The sequence below is a fragment of the Lissotriton helveticus genome, chromosome 8 (assembly GCF_964261635.1).
Source record: "Lissotriton helveticus chromosome 8, aLisHel1.1, whole genome shotgun sequence".
In the NCBI taxonomy this organism is placed as follows: Eukaryota; Metazoa; Chordata; class Amphibia; order Caudata; family Salamandridae; genus Lissotriton; species Lissotriton helveticus.
Window position 1 is genome coordinate 170,765,629 of NC_136069.1, and position 18,531 is coordinate 170,784,159.

At 49.6% G+C, this 18,531-nt stretch overlaps 1 protein-coding gene across 4 annotated transcripts in view; it reads left to right on the forward strand.

Moving 5' to 3' along the window:
* BRWD1 (bromodomain and WD repeat domain containing 1) overlaps positions 1 to 18,531 on the forward strand; it is a 2,464,655-nt gene that overhangs the window by 946,328 nt on the left and 1,499,796 nt on the right. For all 4 annotated transcript variants that reach the window (XM_078656838.1, XM_078656840.1, XM_078656841.1 and 1 more), the window contains one exon: positions 13,165 to 13,345. In XM_078656838.1, the coding sequence (XP_078512964.1) occupies positions 13,165 to 13,345 (181 nt within the window). The remainder of the gene's footprint in view (positions 1 to 13,164; positions 13,346 to 18,531) is intronic.

The window sequence follows — 18,531 nt, forward strand, 5'->3', positions numbered from 1 at the left end:
CTAAATATCTCATTTCCCACCTGCTATGGTGCCAAAGGGATAGAGTTGTCCAGGTCTGGGGGTGGTAGCCATGGTTGCATATCAAAGACGACAGAGGCTTTAAATCCTCTGACCTTGATATGCTAAATTCACTAGCCATCCTGCTGGAGGAGGTGTAATCACCTTCCGCCGGGCATGCATTTTTCCTGGCCTCTGAGAGCGTGGCCTCTCACCTGCAGGGGGAAGAAACTCGTCTGTGGTGGCAGGCTGGACAACACCAGTCCGCCAGCACATTAAGTGACTAGTAGGGATTCAGGATGCACCTCTAATGTGCTGTCTGGGTGTATTTCCTCATAAATCCGCTACTCGCATCAGTACGGATTTATTAAGACCAGATGTTTGATACCAAACCTCAGTATTTTGAGTGCAGCCATTATATATCTGGGTGACTTGTAATGACCAGTGCCCAGTACATATCTTTAAAATGGCTTCTTGATCTCTTGCAATGTATAGCAATGAAACTAGATATCAAAGGGGCACATCTGCTTATGCAGATGTGCCCTCACATGTTAAATAATGCACCTGGCCTTAAAGGCTCTAATCCTGCTGTAAGGATGACTTACAGATAGTACATGCAGTGTACTTGGGCGTTGCACACAGAGTGTGAATGCTGTGTTGTCAGAATGGCTTGCACCAATAGCACTCTGCATGCAGTTTGCGTGTGGTTCCCTTTGGGTGGCATAATGCATGCTGCAGCCCTTAGGGTCCCTATGTAGTACTCATGCCCTGGGTACCAGGGGTACTATTTAATCATGGGCTTACAAGGGTGCTAAAGTACTTGCCAATTGGGTTACAGTTAAGCATTTGTCTAGTTAGGGCAACGGCACTGGCAGTAGGGCCTGGTTAGCAGCGCCTCAGTGCACTTCCATTCAACATCATAAGTACCAGTGATCAAAAGGTTGAGGTGACCATGTCAAAAAATGGCACTTTCCTGCAATGTTTGGTCAACATCAAGACAAGGCACATTGCCAGCCTGTTTCTCTTTAAGGAGATATTTGATGTTGAAGAGTAGACAACATCGAGGGGGAGTTGGACATTGAGACCCCATTTGACGTTGAGAGTTCCTTCAACTTGGAAATCCAACTACTTAATACTCTACTCTTCATCCCAGTCTTACACTCTGACATTGCAGATACCAGCCTGTTTTGTCTCTAGCTCCTCACACTTCATTTCCTTCGCTGCCTCCATCAATTGCATCTGTGGAGACTTCTCCATCCAAGTCTCCAGTACTTATTCTTGTGGTGACACAGCCTGAACCAGTAACTTTAGAGACACTGTCTGTATCACCTGCAGCCCAGGTAGCTGTTCCTCCAAGGAGTGCCAGGTCTCCATGCAGTCTTCCGAGAGCTTGCTGTAGTTCTAGTTCTAGATCAAGATCTTGCTTAGCCTCCTCTACCATTGGCACTGGATTTCCACCACCATCTCTGCCCACAACTCCACCACCAGTGCCTCTGGGGGGCCCAGCCCGTACAAACTCCAGCACCTGTTGCTGTTCCTCCAATGAGATACAGGTCTCCGTTACGTTGTCCTAGATCTTGCTACAGGTCAAGATCAAGGCCAGGATCTCGCCATCACTTCTGCCACTGAAGGCATTTTGTGCGTTTAAGACATAGTTCTACCTTCAGGTGCTCTTCAAGACTCAAATGCCCATCATAGCCTCTCTCCCTTTCCTAGTGGTCTTCCTCTACGTCTTCATCTATATTCCACACTGAAAGACACTCCCTTGTCTTGACATATATCTTTCAAGAATTTCTCTTTTTGATAACATCAATACTTTTCAGGAGGATCTCATCAGAGGAGGCGAAAAAACTCCATAGCCCTCTAGTTACAATTACTTATACTTTGAGCTTTAAGACTCCTCATTAAAAAATCAACTGTGAAACCTTTGCTCCCATTAGCATTGGGTATCTTGGAAACAGCATTGGAGTTGTACTGTGTATTCATGCTGCTGCTAAAGCAGTTCCATCAAGGCTACCAAAAAATAAAAGACCACCCGAACAGGATTCGCCAGACTCCGTCATGGTCTCAGTGTCTAATGAATAACATGCCTCTGATCCTTTATCCACTGTCCCTCCAGACAGGCAGTGTAAGAAGTTTGGATCAGTGGCAAAAAAGCTGTGCGGCACATCTCCTACTAGAATGAGATCCATAAGTACTATGAGGCATATATGACTGGTCTCTCTAGGACTCCCTCCAATATTTTGCCAATGAACTGCCTTGGGATCAATGTGAAGCCTTCTTAGCAGTATTTAAGAAATGCTTAAAGATGTCAAACCAAGTTATTAGTCTCACTGCAGCTACCTCAATCCTTGCTACCCACTTCTGGCCTGAAGATCGCCTTCCTAGTAAGGGTTACGAGCATCAACCCTAAGGCACAATAGGGTTTCCTTAAATTGCCTTCCACAGGAAACACCTTATTTGGAACTCGGCTGACCATGAAATGGCCTGAATACAAACAGCAGAGGTGGAGACAGGAGCAGAAACAATATTCTTCAAGCCCTTAATGATCACTTTTATCAATGGAGGCTTTCGACCACTTAGATGCCTCCAGGTCAGCATCCTTAACGCCAACAAATCATAATCTTAGAAGCAGCAGCAGATAATACCACTGCAGAACCTAGCAGTGACTCTTTACTTCTCCCTCTTCTGTTAACCACTCCAGGTGGGAAGATCTAATTTTACAAGGAATACAGGAGATCCACCATAAAAGGCAAATGGGTTCTGAATATTGTTCAAAATAGCTATTGCCTCTGATTCCGATATTGCCCCTTAAGCAATATCATCTTTTATTATTATTATTAACTTTATTTCGGCCGTTTTGGCCATAAAAGTCATGTACATACATAAAAAATCACCATAAATATAACAATATATTCTTATAAAAGGGAAAAAAATGTTATACGGACATGGAATAGTTTGCACAGTTCATTCATTTTTACAAGGACAATCATACATTATATTTCATTTCAAGGATGTAAAAGCAAATTAGTTAAAAGGTATCACAACTTCATTAGTTGAATAGACATACACGCTTTCCCAACTCAGAGACAATATCCTTGTTTCTTTCGGATTATAAAAACAGAGTGTAGAAATTTACTTATGCTGAATACAATGAACTGGGTTGTATTACTTTTCATGATCCTGAAAGCTATCGAACAGGACCTAGTCCCTAGGAGGTTACACATCGGTTTCAACCATTTCTTTCTCGGTTTTGCGTATGCGCTACAAACAAAGAGCATGTGGACCTCATTCTCGAGACAGTCAGTTTGGCACATAGGACAGCCATTGGTTTTAACAGGCAAGGCCCCCAGTTTTTTTTGTGCCCATCTTTCTGTATTGTAATTCAACATAAGTGTCCCATATCTAAACTTTAGAAAAAGAGTTTTTGCAATAGGTGGCTCTATCTCGTCCAGGAATGGTTCGAAATAAAGTTCATCTTTAAATAACAAAAAAGCCTGGACTGCAGAACCAACACTAATTCCATCCACTAGTTTCCTACTTATATGATTCCAGAATGCTCGCTTAACTACCATTTTGGAAAAGGTAGGCATTTTATCTGGAGTCTCCCACATAGAACGTAGGTCCAAAAGTAGAAGCCATTTTTTAATATGCACTAACCAGTGCAGGGAGTTAAAAGAATCAAGCATCATCAATTCTTGCAGGCCATGTCTATAATCTATCAGTTCGGGTGTAGTCCAAAGCCTAACCCAAAATAGTAATGGCCTTAACATAGTTAGATGATCTGTTCTCCTAAAGTTCAAGTCAAGTTGGAGTGGTAAAAGTGGTGTACTACTTGGTACCCTAACGGAAGTACGCATGAATTTGTTGTCCAGAACGTGGAAACTATTCTTTGCCCAAGGGCCCCATATTTCTGCTCCATATAGTACAGCAGATTGTATTTTAAATTTAAAAAGTTCTAAAACCGGGGTAACACTCTTGCTTGTACTGGAATTCAATTTGCTTATGATTGGTTTGACATTTTGGGCATAAGTTATTTTACTTTTCTCAATTTGGGGTTTCCAGCTTTGTTTAGAATCGAGTACAACACCCAGATAGGAAAAGTTATCCACAGTATCTAATTTTTGGCTGTTTAAGGTCAAAGACCCTCTATTTGGCATACTGGGATTTATTAACATGCATTTCGTTTTATTTGCATTAATTTCCAAGCCCTTTGTCTGGCAATAGCAACTGAATGAGTTAAGGAGTACCTGGAGACCCTTTTTTGTTTGGGATATAAGTATAGTATCATCTGCAAAGAGCAGCGCAGGCACCCTTATACCATTCAGCTGCGGAGAATCATTGACACAAGCATTTAAGTAGTCGGGAACATCGTTTATAAACAAGGAAAATAAGGTAGGGGCCAGGACACACCCCTGGCGAACCCCACGTTCAATGGGAATATTGCGAGTTAGCTCACCATTTGGGCCCCACCTGATGTTTGCAAAGTTATCTGCATGTAGCTCAACTATTTGAGCGAGGAGGCATCCCGGTAACCCAAGGTCTTGCAGTGTTTTCCAAAGTAGGCTACGTGGGACTAAATCAAATGCAGCCCTCAGATCAACGAAGGCTACATACAAATGACCTCTTTTCAGCTGGACATATTTCCAAATCAGGCAACAAAAACGAAAGATTTGATCTGTTGTGCTTATCTTACTCCGAAAGCCAGCCTGGAATTTGGAAATTATGTTGGTAGCTTCAAGCCAATCATTAATTCTGAATAGAAGATGTTTGGCATATAGTTTTTGAAGTGTGTCCATCAAGCTGATTGGCCTATAATTGGAGGGTATCATTCTATCCCCCTTTTTAAATATTAGCACAACCTCTGCTGCCCGCCAGCTCTCAGGAAAGTTGCAATTTGAAGATAGGGCATTAAACAGACAATTCAGATAGGGGGCCCAAACTTCAGGTTCATGTTTATAAAGATCCCCCGGTATTCTGTCATCTTTTAACATTCACCTTTGTGCATGTTAGAAAGAGAGTTTTTCTGATGGATACTTCTAACCGCAGATTCCTTCCTCTTTAGAATATTCCCAAGTTCAAGACTGGATCCGACAGATCTGTAGGTGGCACTCTGTAGCTCAAGATCGACCTAGTTCCGCCCCAGAAGTTAAGGTTGTATCTGCATATAAGATTCACCCAAGCGTGCTGACGTCCGTTTATTTCTGTCTGATAGAGACATCTAGCCACAGATTCCTTAACTGTGAATTTCCTAGGCATCAGCGTCCGGAAGATTTTTCTACGAGCAATACCTCTGCGCACTGGTAGGAGGCGTCGATCGGCTCCGCTTGACGTCTGTGTTGTTGACATCAATGTCATCTATATAGGCACCACCTCGATGCACGGACGTCAGTTCTGTAGTAGGGGTATCTCTGTTATAGTCATAATCTAGTGAATAGTCCCGCCCATGTGCGTGGACCCCGGAGCAATCAAAAATAATCTCTTAAGCTGTCCTCAGTGCAGACCTGCATAGACACTTAAGAGAAAATTAAAGACAATAATGCAGCCTATACCTAAAAAGCTACACTGTGCAGTACTTCAACTAGAAATGCAAAGGATATTCCACCAACATCACATTTAACACAGTCTGTTAAGTTTCACCCATAGAGAAACTTCCCCTTCACAAAATCCTTGGAATGATTGAGAGGAAGGGATGGACAGACAAACCCCCGTAGGCTGCCATTATATGTCTGGAAAAGGGATACCGTGCCTTTAAGGAACTCTCCAGAGACCCTCGGTATCCCATGATGCACAGCAAACTCCTTTTACTTTTAGTTCTTTTTTCCGGCTCCTGCTAGCAGGACCCTGGAGCATTAGCTCTTCATTTTTGAGCTTTTTTTATTCAATTTCTGTGATTATTTCTGAATTTTTGCAGCTTCACTGCTGTGTTGTTTTGGCAGAATTTTCTGCAGTCTTCTTGTCTTTATACTATTTCTATCTGACAAGTGCTTTGTTTGCAGTTGCATTAAAGACCAAAGCTGAAGCTCACAGGGTTTGTATTCTGTGCTTGCCTGTGTCTTTTGACACCTGTCTTCTCTGTAACTTCTTTTCCAGGAGGCTTCGGCTCCCAGGTTTGGAGCAGGGGCGTTTGAAGGCATCTTCAGCCTCTGGGTAAGGAGAGGGTAGGTCCTCTACCAAGTCCCATGCTGTGACCTCTGGGGTTCTCCAGTAGGCGCGCATCTGACCTATGACGTGGTTCCGGTCAGCGTCAAGGACGGATATACTCTCCGTCAACCCAGGACTCCGGTCGACGTGACGTTGAAGGTTGACGTCTAGGAGTAGACCTGGAGGACCTCGACGTTGTGAGGATGATCGATGTCGTCGTGAGGTTCAACGTCGACGTCATGGAGTGCCTCGACGTCATGGAGTGCCTCGACGTCATGGAGTGCCTCGACGTCATGGAGTGCCTCGACGTCATGGAGTGCCTCGACGTCATGGAGTGCCTCGACGTCATGGAGTGCCTCGACGTCATGGAGTGCCTCGACGTCATGGAGTGCCTCGACGTCATGGAGTGCCTCGACGGCGACGTCGAAGTGCAGTCATGCTCGATGTCGAAGAGCAGTGATGCTCGACGTCGAGGAGCAGTGATGCTAGACGTCGAGGAGCAGTAATGCTCGGTGTCTCGGTACAGTGCTACTTGATGTCGAAGTGAAGAGGGTTTGACACCGTAGTGACGTTTTGACGTCGGGGTGTTGGTCAATGTTGTAGAGACAGTCAATGTCTTAGTGATGGTGACGTCGTAGTGAGGTCGACGTCATGGGTTACTGCCGCGGAGTCATTGCTGGCGCTTGACACCTGGGTCTTGTTCCAGGCCTCGCTCCGTGGTGAGCCTCTCATCGTAGGAGGGGACTTTGTGTTCCCGGCAACGTCCACTCTCGACGCCGAGCAGTTGATCAGCGCCGAGGAACCCTTCTGATGGGGAGTCTGTGGCTACTTACCACTTGGAGGGACGTTGGTCCTTTTGCTTAGTTTTGAGTATTCGTATTCCTACTCATCGTCTAGGTCGCCTCCTGCTCTGCCTCCACTGGTGAGACCACTGGGGATGTTTCGGAATTCTCTCTGGTCCCTCTCTCAGGCGGGACCATGGGCTCCGCTGTCTTCCGTTAGGTCCAGACCTCACCGTTATGGATGCTAGGGATGCATCTTCCATGAGTACGGTGAGGTGCTCTCCTACTCTTACAAATCCCTCCTAGCGGGTTGTTCACTGGTTGGCGGTACTTAACTTTCGTCCACTACCACCTGCCAGGAGGTTCTGGCTTCGAACGTACTCCTGACTTGGTCACAGGGGTGACGGCATGCAGACAGCATGCTGTGGCCCGCTGTTGCTGGGCCGTTGTGGTAAGATCCCTGTGTGTGGGTGTTTCTTCACAGATTTGTGGTTCCCCTGCCGAGAGACAGGAGGGAAGCCTTACAAGAGATAGTCTAAAGGGCCTGATAGTTTCAGATCTAATCATCGGTGTTGGAGTGGTTTTTTCTCTCCTGGCGACCCCCGGGTATTGCCATGGGTTTGTCCTACGTTGCCATATTTGTATTCGTCTGACATCTCTGCAGCCTGCGGCACAGCAGTGTGCTTCTACTCTCCCGTTTTTTGGGCAACCCTTGGGCTGCCATGCGGGTAGGGAGTGGTCCGCATGAAGTCTGAATCAGAGACTTTTGAAGGCTGTAGGTTTGGGGAAGCGTGGAGAACGGCTTAAGGCCTTCCGCCCTTTCTAGCGGTGTTTTTCCTCTAAGAATTTGTCTGTGGTCCCGGGCCGCCATTTAATAATTCAAAAGTATATTGTGCGCAGTGGATACGTGGGAGAGCTTGATGCTCCTCGGCGAACAAAAGCCGGCCGGGTCTAAGACAGTCTTCGTTTGTCAGCCCTCCTACAGCAATTCCACCGGTTCGCTCGCAGTTCCAGCTGTGCGAGTTCCAAGCGAAGGCCGTTACCCTGTTAATAAGAAGGGAGATAAGACATCCCTCAGTCTCTAAGAGAGGGTCTTTACTCACGGTGCTTTCGGGTGCGTGAGAAGGACCAGAACGAGTTCAGGCCCATTCTGGTTTTGCGTTAAGCAAACAGATGGTTGCTGTTTTTGCGCCGGATTTATCCTAAGCTGCAAAGAGGAGTCTGGCTTTGCGTAATAGATCTGCAAGATGCGTACTTCCATGTGCCCATTGCACGGAAACACCGGAAGTTCCTGCACTTGCTAGTCTGCACCAATCACTATCAGTACACCGTACTACCGTTTGGACTGAAGTCTGCACCCAGGACCTTTTCGAAATGCATGGCTGTGGTGGCAGCGCACTTGAGAAAGAACAAGGTGTTTGTCTACCCGTACCTGGACGACTGGTTGATCAAAGCCTCCACCTTCCAGGAAGCGCAATTGCACTTCACAACAGGACGGCTGTTCTGTTCACCCCCCTGGGTTTGCACATGAACATGTCCAAGTCTGTCCCGACTCCTGTCCAGTGCGTACAGTGCTTGGGAGCCTCCATCAATACGCTGTCAGCAAGCGTGTCTCCTTCGGCGGAGCAACGCTTATCGATCCATCGGAAGGCTCAGGCTTTCATGGCTGTTTCATCTCTGACAGTGAGGACGGTGTTGTCTCTACTGGGGTCGATGGCCTCTCGCATCTTCCTCACGCCACATGCACGGCTCCACATGAGGCCGCTGCAGAAATGTCTGGAGGGCCAGTGGGATCAGAGGAGAGGGAGCTGGGATGACAGGATCGGGCTGTCCCTTCACACCCTACAGTCCCTGAAATGGTGGTGTTCAGCGGAGAACATCCTCAAAGGGGTTCCATTCCACAAGGACATTCCGAGTCAGACTATCGTCACGGATGCGTCTCTCCTCGGCTGGGGAGCGCATTCAGACCAGCTACAGATTCAGGGAACGTGGTCCATTGCGGAATCCACGTACCACATCAATTTCCTGGAACTCAGAGCGGTTCACTTGGCCCTGAAGGCTTTTCATCCGTCCTTCCAGACCCACTCCTTGCTTGTGCAGACGGACAATACGACCACAATGTATTATCTCAACAAGCAGGGGGGCTCGAAATCGCGCACTCTGTCACTGGAAGCGCAGGCGATCTGGCACTGGCTGCTAGCCAGAGGACTGACGATAACGGCCACTCATCTGCTAGGTATGCAGAATGCTCAGGCGGACGCCCTCAGCAGGCTCTTGCAAGAAAACCACGAATGGGTTCTGAGCGACGACGTTCTAGAAGGCATCTTCGGGAGGTGGGGCACTCCAGACGTAGATTGGTTCGCCACCGCCGAAAACAGAAAATGCAGAGACTTCGCCTCCAGGTATTACCAACTGGGGACTCTGGGAAATGCGCTATGGATCAGCTGGTCAAACAGCTTTCTGTATGCTTTTTCCCCCATTCCCCTGATTCCGGCGGTGCTCATCAAGCTGTCCCGGTCCAGAGCGCGGATGATCCTCATTGCTCCGAAGTGGCCTCGAATGTGGTGGTTCACGAATCTGCTCCACCGGTCTTTTCAGCCTCACATGCGACTGCCGTGTCGGCCGGACCTTCTCACGAAGTTTGGGGGGCAGATGGTGCACCCCAACCTCTCATCGTTGAGTTTGGCAGCATGGCTCCTGAAATAGTGCAATATGGACACCTTAATATCTGCCTGAGGATTGCATGAACATTCTCAAGGAGGCTAAGTGGCCTTCCACTAGGACGTCTTATGCCTACAAGTGGAAGAGGTTCTGTATCTGGTGTACGTCCAAGAACTATGATCCGACGACCTGCAAGGAAGATGTGGTCCTTCCATATCTCTTGCATTTGGCTCAGTCTGGCCTTAATTTTAAATCTATTAAGGTTCACCTCGCAGCGTTAACTGCGCACAGGAAATATCCTTCACAGACTTCCTTCTTCCAGGTTCCTGTGATTAAGGATTTTTTGGAAGGATTGAAGAAAGTGTTTCCTACTGTTCGGAGTCCTTCGCCTTCCTGGGAATTGAATGTGGTGCTGTCCAGATTGATGAAGGATCCTTTTGAACCCATTCATAAGGCCTCACTGCAGCACTTATCGTGGAAGGCGGCTTTCCTTGTGGCCATTACATCGGCCCGAAGGGTGAGTGAGATTCAGGCATTATGTTGTCAAGAACCTTATACTGTTTTTCATGCTGCTAAGGTTGTGATGCGTACTCACCCTAAGTTCCTTCCTAAGGTGATCTCTGATTTTCATGTTAATCAGACTATAACTTTACCTACGTTTTTCCAGAATCTTTCCACTCCAGCGGAAAGATCTCTTCATTCCCTGGATGTGAGAAGGGTGTTGAAATTCTATCTGGATAAGACCAAGGACATTTGTAGATCAGACCAACTGTTTGTCAACTATGGGTCGGTCAGGACTGGTATTGCTACCTCGAAACAGTCCATCTCTAGGTGGATTGTGTCCTGTATCCAGTTATGTTACCAGAAGGCTAATAAGACCGTAGGAGGTAAGCCTAAGGCTCATTCCACCAGGGGCGAAGCGGCTACAACGGCTTTGCTACGTAATGTTCCCTTTGCAGAGATCTGCAGGGCTGCCACGTGGAAGTCGGTCCATACCTTTGCTAAGCATTACTGTCTGGACTCTGATGCCATAGCAGATGCTCAGGTTGGGCAGTCTTCGTTAAGAAATCTGTTTGCACAGTAATGGTGTTGTCTTTTTCTCCACCGCCGGTTAGATTGTTGGGATGGGCTTGCCATTCTATTCACTAGATTATGACTATACACAGAGATCCCCTACTACAGAAGGAGTAGTTTTTTACCTGTAACTCCAGTTCTGTAGTAGGGGTATCTCTGTTATAGTATTAAGTGCCCGCCCTCCTCCCCGGTGGAGAAAATGGTACTGTAATGTATTCTACAGGCCTTACTTTATACACCTTCAAAAAGAACTGAAAGTAAAAGGAGTTTGCTGTGCATCATGGGATACCGAGGGTCTCTGGAGAGTTCCTTAAAGGCACGGTATCCCTTTTCCAGACATATAATGGCAGCCTATGGGGGCTTGTTTGTCCATCCCTTCCTCTCTATCATTCCAAGGATTTTGTGAAGGGGAAGTTTCTCTATGGGTGAAACTTAACAGACTGTGTTAAATGTGAATTGGTGGAATATCCTTTGCATTTCTAGTTGAAGTACTGGACAGTGTAGCCTTTTAGGTATAGGCTGCATTATTGTCTTTAATTTTCTCTTAAGTGTCTATGCAGGTCTGCAAAGAGGACATTTTAAGAGATTATTTTTGATTGCTCCGGGGTCCACGAACATGAGCGGGACTATTCACTAGATTATGACTATAACAGAGATACCCCTACTACAGAACTGGAGTTACAGGTAAGAAACTACTCCTTATTTTCTTTCCGCGCCAGCCAGCGTAGATACATGAAGAGAGCTAACGTCAGTCACTTTTTGAGAGTTTTTTTCAACATTTTGTCAACCCCTTATTTGGTGTTTAGGTTTTCCTAACAGGTCCAAAAAGACTACTGGGTTCAAGCCATGCGATGCCTGTCACCGCGCCATGTCGGTAACGGACTCCCACCTGGTTTGTCTCTGGTGCCTGGAGTGCAACCACAAATTGTTGGCCATGGCTCCGAAATCTTTGAAGGAGCAGTCCCTAATTCTGCTTGCACCACAGTGCTTGGCAACCCATCATTCTCCTGGGAGGTCTCGTTCTCCGTCTCAGTCGAGTGGAAGTTCTGAGCACTGCTCCGGGAATCCTAAGTCTTCATCCTCCACTGGAAGTTGTCGAGTCGGTCATGTAAGAAGCACAAAAAACACAAGAAGTTGAAACATGCTTAGACTTCGCCCCGTCCATCGGCCAACATGACGGAGGAGTCTCTGCGTTCTATGCCTCATTCTTCTGAACCTGCTCCATGCTACCCCGCCTTCCCGGGAGCAAAAGCAACCCCCCACAAGGAGTTTTATGACACCATGTGCCTGACATGCGCCTGACCCTACCATCGCAGCTCCGGACCCCGGAGGACCAGAAGGGGTTCCACTGAGTTCCGTGGCAGCGTCTCCAGTGCCGTTGGCCCCCCCAGGACACCCTCCAAACAGACACAGGTCAAGCCACTTCAACCTTCCCCGGCATCGGTCCTGACACTGAGACTCCCGGCACCCACCAGCAGCGCCAACCCCATTCTCATTCCTGACAGCCCAGAGCTGGATTGGCGCTGATAAAGACACCAACAGAATTCTTAGGTCTTTTCCTCAGCCCTATTCTGAGATGCTAGGAATGGAGAAAGATTGTGCAGGGTCACTGGAGCCTTTACAAGACCAGCCTTATCAAGACACAGACTGTTATGAGGAATTTGGTGAGCCCAGCAGACTGGATACCGCTCCAGATTCTGGCCTGCTTTCTTCCCCAACCGTGACTATGGAGGAGGGAGTGTAATTTGCCATGGTTGTGTCAAGGGCATCTGAGGTCCAGGACCTTCAGCTCTGTTCTGTGGCTATCAAGACACATATTTTGATGGAGGTGCTGCAGCCCAACATCTCCTCCTTGGAACCCTTGGTGCTTTTCAATGAGGCCTTAACTGACGTCCTACTGGGAACCTGGTCCAAGTCCAGCACAGGGGATCCTGTGAATAGGAAAATTGCCCACCGCAATCACCCTGCAACGAGCGACCCAAATTTCCTCATCAGCCATCCTACCTCAGGGAGCATGGTGGTCCAAGCCTCTACCTCCTATGGTGGGTTCGTTTTGGGACCACTGGATAGGGAATCCAAGAGGCTGGATAGTTGTGCCATCCTCTCCCAAGCGGTATCAGACGGGACTGGTAGTAGCACTGTTTTGATAGATGTCTGAACCGTCATTTATTACATTTGCTCCAATTGCATGTTTTATTGGGCCAAATTTATTTTCACTTATGTGTATGTGTGTGTAATATATTTATATATGTGTGTCTCAAATGCTCTTAAGTTATGCGCATTTTGAATTATCATGTAATGCTCACCCTGTGCTTAGCTGAATATACTGTGTAACTGGAGTTCAGTGACCAGGTGTTCTAAATGTATTATTCACTGCATATTTGTAATACATTTTATAGTGATGATATAGATGTTTGCTGCTGGGTCCTTACTAGGGGAGATATGTATGTCTCTGATTTGCTTAAAGTCACTTGATAGTTTGTCTATTTCCATTTTATTTAAATAGGAAGAGGTCCAAGCTTAGATATTCAGTCGCCTCCTAATATTGGTCTGCGTCGTAGTGGTCAAGTTGAGGGTGTGCGTCAAATGCACCAGAATGCCCCTCGAAGTCAGATGGCTACAGAGCGAGACCTGCAAGCTTGGAAACATAGAGTAGTTGTACCGGAACTACCGATCGGTATAAGCAGGTGCGTTTATTTCTTATCTTTATTACAACATTTTTTGTCTTACAACAACATAATATGCACAAGTACCCTTCTCTAATTGAAAGTTTTTACTCCACATACCTCATCTTTCAAGATTTCCTAGGTATTAGACTGGATCTTCATAATTATTTTACAGCTGTACTTCCCATCCAACACTGGATGACGTTGCTCCAGGGCCAACTGTAGAACCATCAGTGCATCTGCTTTTTGGGATCCTGTACATCAGTAAAGGCACTGCCATACCGATGTCTGTGTCCTTTTTTGCACGTGCCACAGACTCAAGGATCAGGCGCTTCCACCTTTTTCTCTCCTTAGTGTTTTTTGCTTTAATGTTTGTATTCGATAGTTTTCTAGCCACCGTTTCCTTTCCTTAAAATTATCCTCAGGCGTCAGAGTGGATCCTGAATTATTTTAGTGAGCAGTAACTCTATGCATCGGTAGGTGGCATCCTTCAGCTCTGTGTCGCCCGCGCAAAAAGTGACGTGCTCAGTCGCCATATAGGCGACACCCCACGATACTGACGTCCATTCTTTTCTTTTCGCGCCAGTCAGTGCAGATCCAAAAAAGAGCTACCCCTTAGTAATTGTTTGTTTACATTTTTATCTTTTGTCGAATTCTTTGAGTTTTTTCCTCCTGGCGTGGCACGATGTCATCATGAAAGGCCATTTTCAAGCCCTTCAGTTTACTGGATGAAGACCAACTGCCTGAAACTCAACAAGGACAAGACGGGAGGGCTGATTTTTGGGAACACCACCACCCCGTAGAATGACACCCGGTGCCCCCTCCTCCCAAACTCTGACCAACACCAGCAGACCACGCATGCAACTTTGGCATCCTCCCGGACAGCAAACTCATCATGAAACACCAGATCAGCAGTCTTCTCTGCATGTTTCCACACCCTCTACATGCCCTGAAAGATCCTCAGATGGCTCCCCTCAGCACCAGGAAAACTGTCTCACAAGTCCTAGTCACCAGCTGGCTGGACTACGGTAATGCTCTCTACGCAGGAATCATCACCTGTGAGAAAGTGCTATCTTTCTTGCATGGTATGCCCCCACTTTTTGCTGAATTGCTGATGCACTTTGACTGAGTGTGCCCTGGGCTCCTGCCAATCAGGTGCCCAGGCGTGTGTTCCTTCCCTAAAACTGTATTGAAGCTAAAACCCAATTGGCATCTCTGGCCACATGTCAGCCCCTGGTAAATGGTACCCAGGACATTGTGACCAGAGAAGACCCCTAAGGGTTGCTGCACTTATTGTACCAACCTTAAATGCCCTGCACCTTGACACCCAAACACTGCCTATGCAGACTGAGTGTCCTGGTGCAACACTAAACAAAGAATCGACATGGCACACATCCCTGTGGGCCATGCCCACATCCCTGTGTGCCATGCCCACAAACCCACTGCCCTGGCATACATCAGTCACCCCTCTAGCTGGGTGCCCTATGCCAGTGGTGTGGGCACAGGTGCATGAGCCCTGTGCTCCTACAGTACCCAGGGCCATTCCTGGGCACTGTAAGTGCAGTGATGCCATTAAGAGTATATGGTGCTGGGAGGTTGTCATTACGAACTCCACAGCCCCATAATGGCTGCACTGAAGACTGACAAGTTTGATATCAAACTTCTCAGCACATTAAACCCACACTGATGCCAGTGTGGGATTTAATGTAAAATGCCCTACAGAGGTCATCTTAGAGATGTCCTCTGAAACCTAACCTACAATCCACATCTTGTTTGATAGGCTACCTAGGCTGCCACACAGCAGACAAGTTGCTGGACCCCTGGGTGGAGAGCCCCCTGCTCTCCCGGGCCTGCAACAATGCACATCCTGGACGAGTTGCTACGTCTCCTCTCCCAGGATGGGCGGGGGGAATCTTCAAAGGCATACCGGCTTTGTGAGCTTCTCCAGGCCACTTGCTGTACTCAGCAACTGGCCCCCACCAGTTCTGACCCCCACTCTGGCGGGAAGCCTGGCAGGAAACCCTACGTGAGGAAAGGGGCTGTTCAAGCCTGTGCCAACTCCACCTCTCAGGTGGGGGAGGCGAGGTGAAGCACAACTCCGGGCATCTTGAGGGATGGCGAGCCCTGCTCAATCAGAGATGGCTCCTGCCCAACTCCCACAGGAGAGGAGCAGGATAGGGGGTGTACTCACCCCAGGACACGGACCTATTGGTCCCTGCCCTTCCCCTACCTGTCACGCCCCTAAATTTAGTATTTAGGGGCACCCTGAACTTCCTTCCTCAGATCCTGATTTCGAAACAAGAAAGATCAAGAAGAACTGCGGTGCAGCTGCTAACAAAAGGATGACACCCACTGACTTGGCCCCAGCCCTACAGGCCTGTTTATCCTTGAACCTGCTCCTGCTAAATCCCAGCGTCTCTTGCGGACAGCAACCTCGAGAAACCCGGAGGACCTGCCTGCCTTGACCCTCTTAGAGACTCGGACTCCCATGAGCCGTGGTTCTGCTTAAACAACAATACCCCTGGTGCCAGCCAGCAACCGCAAATCCAGCCCAGCCTGGCCTGTGCCCAAGTGGACAAAGACCCTGAGGACTTCCCCTGGCGATTCTGACCTGGAATCCAGTGCCCAAGGACCCTCCTCGAAGACCCAGACAACGCCTGCAGCCTCAGAACCATCGACCCCCCCAACCGCGACCAGCAGAGGGTAAGATTTCTCGACACCAAAAGACACCCCTGCACCTGGCGCCCCTTGTGCCCAACTTCGGGGGGCCTATCTACCCTCCAGGATCCCAACTTACCCCTCAAAGTGTTGGTCGCGGGGGCGTGGCCAAGCAGCATGGCCGACAGGACGTGAGCTTCACCAGCTCCGTCCGAGGACCCTTTATATCCTGCCAAAGAGATCCTTGCTGGACCCTCCAAAGGGGTGCTGACGGTCCGGATCCTTTCTCGTCCCGTCTGGGACCACCACGTCGCCAGGAGAGCCTCCGGTGCCCCGCTAACGCCGCCGGAGAACACCGCGGCGCTCGCAGGGCTCCGCCTGTCTCTACGCGAGGCCGCGGACTGGGCCTGCGCGAAGGAGTAGCGGTCCGTGCGGCCAGCTTGCTGAAGAAGTATCCCTGCTGGGGAGGTGCTCGCGTGCACGGCGGACCTCCCGCTGATCGGAGACCTGTAGCGGACGTCCTGTGAGGCCAGTGGAGGGCTGAGCTGGGGTCCGGTGACTCCCGCTGACCTGTACAGGGGGTTGAGGTGCTGGCCCCTCCCCCACCGACCTTATCCTTCACCGGAGCTCCCGGCTGCAGAGAGCAGCTCAGGGTGAGTGTTTCCCCTGGTGCCTGGGGCTCTACGCGACTTCTGGGGGACTGAGGAGGTGAAATCGCCGTGAGCTGGACGCTGGCCCGCCGGGCCTCTTGGCATTAAGGTCCGCCCCTGCACTAGGAGCCGGTGCGGCCTGTGCGGACTGTCCCCTGTGGTCTCCCTGCAGCTGTGGGGATTGCGGCCTCCGTCCCTACTGCGGAGTGCTACGGAGACCATTCCACGTGGAACTTGCCCTGGCGCGCCCTGCAGTGTCGACTCCTGGGGGACACGGGCGACTTGGGGCCCCCCCATAACCTACGTGCTATTTTCCCCGACTGCCGGAGCGCCCCCCCCCCCCTGTGTGGCAGCGGAACTCGGACTGTGCTGCCCCAAGAGGCTTGAAAATCACTCTGTTGCGCCTGGAACTGGAGGGGGCTCGCCCGAGGTGCGCTGGTTGGCGGTGAGCTGCTTTTGATCTGATTATTGGAGGTCCTCCCGCCCAGCTCGGTGAGTGCATCTTGCCCACTGGTTGCCACGCTCTCCCTTTGCTAGTGGTGGGGGTCGTCGCTTGGGCCGCATTTGCCTGGTGTGCCCTGCTGAATTGTCCTCTCCCCCGGTCCTCCCGCCTTCGCTTTGCTGTTGGGATCTGTGCCTACCCGGTGGGACTGGGCGAGTCCTAGCTGAGGCGCCTCGAGGGGGCTCCCGGTCTGCCCCCCGGGATGACGACCCGCAAGGATAGGACTGCGAAATCCTCCCAACCCAACACCATCGTGCAGTATACCACCCCAAGACTGCCATCACAGAGGATCACGCGGCAGACGGGACCGGACGATGGGGGCGATGACCCGCATGAACCTTCCCGAGCAGAGATCCTGAAGGCAATCCAGGGATCCCATTCTGCCTTGGAGAGGCAGATCGAGACTGTGTCGATCGATGTAAACCTCCTCCGGACGGACCTCCGTAAGGTGGCGGACAAGGTCTCAGACGCGGAGGGCAACATCGCACAATTGCAAACTGAAGTGGCCTCCCTGCAGAAATCGGTCGCGCACCTGACGTCCACTACCCGAGCACTGGAGAGAAGAGCGGAAGATGCGGAAGGCAGGGCCCCTCAGAGCAACATCAGGGTCCTAGGCGTGCCGGAGCGCCTTGAGGCGGGAAACGCTGAACGCTTCTTGGAGACGTGGATCCGTACCCAGCTATGCCCGACCGGACTGTCCAGTGTCTTTGTCATTGAGAGGGCACACAGGGCCCTGGTTCCCCCTCCACGCCCAGGCAAGTCACCTAGAGCCATCATTGCAAAGATTCTAAATTATAAGGATCGTGATTGTATTCTACGGGCCGCGAGAGAAATGGAGTCCATCACCATTGAAAATAGTCGTGTTTCCATCTACTCAGACTATACTCAACAGGTGCAGGAGCAACGGAAGTCCTACCTGGGAGTCAAGCAGAAACTTCGGGACATGAAGCTACGATACATGCTCCTTTACCCGGCCAAACTCAAGGTGCTCTCCCAAGGACGCGCTCACTTCTTCGAGTCCCCGGCGGAGGTGTGGGAGTGGCTCGAGATATGGGGAGACGACCTACCACCGAGGCGCCGGCGAGGCAGAGGGAGACGCAGGTCTGGATCCCGGGGTTCTCCCGAGCCCCGGATTACCGTAGGAGAGGATGGGGCGCTCCACGTGAGCCCATCGACGGCGGGGGCCGCTCCGGAGTAACCTGAGGCCCCTGCACCTGGTGAGATCCTGGTCCCAGATACCTTGCAGGAAACTTTGCCGGATGTACACTCTGCTCCCCCGGTGATACCGGAAACTGCCCTCTCCGACACACGGCCTGAGTGAACTCTGATATGAGGTACTGTCTTGTTAAAATGTTGTTGCCCTGGGAGGTTGGGTGAGTCGCCCATCCTGGTTTTTG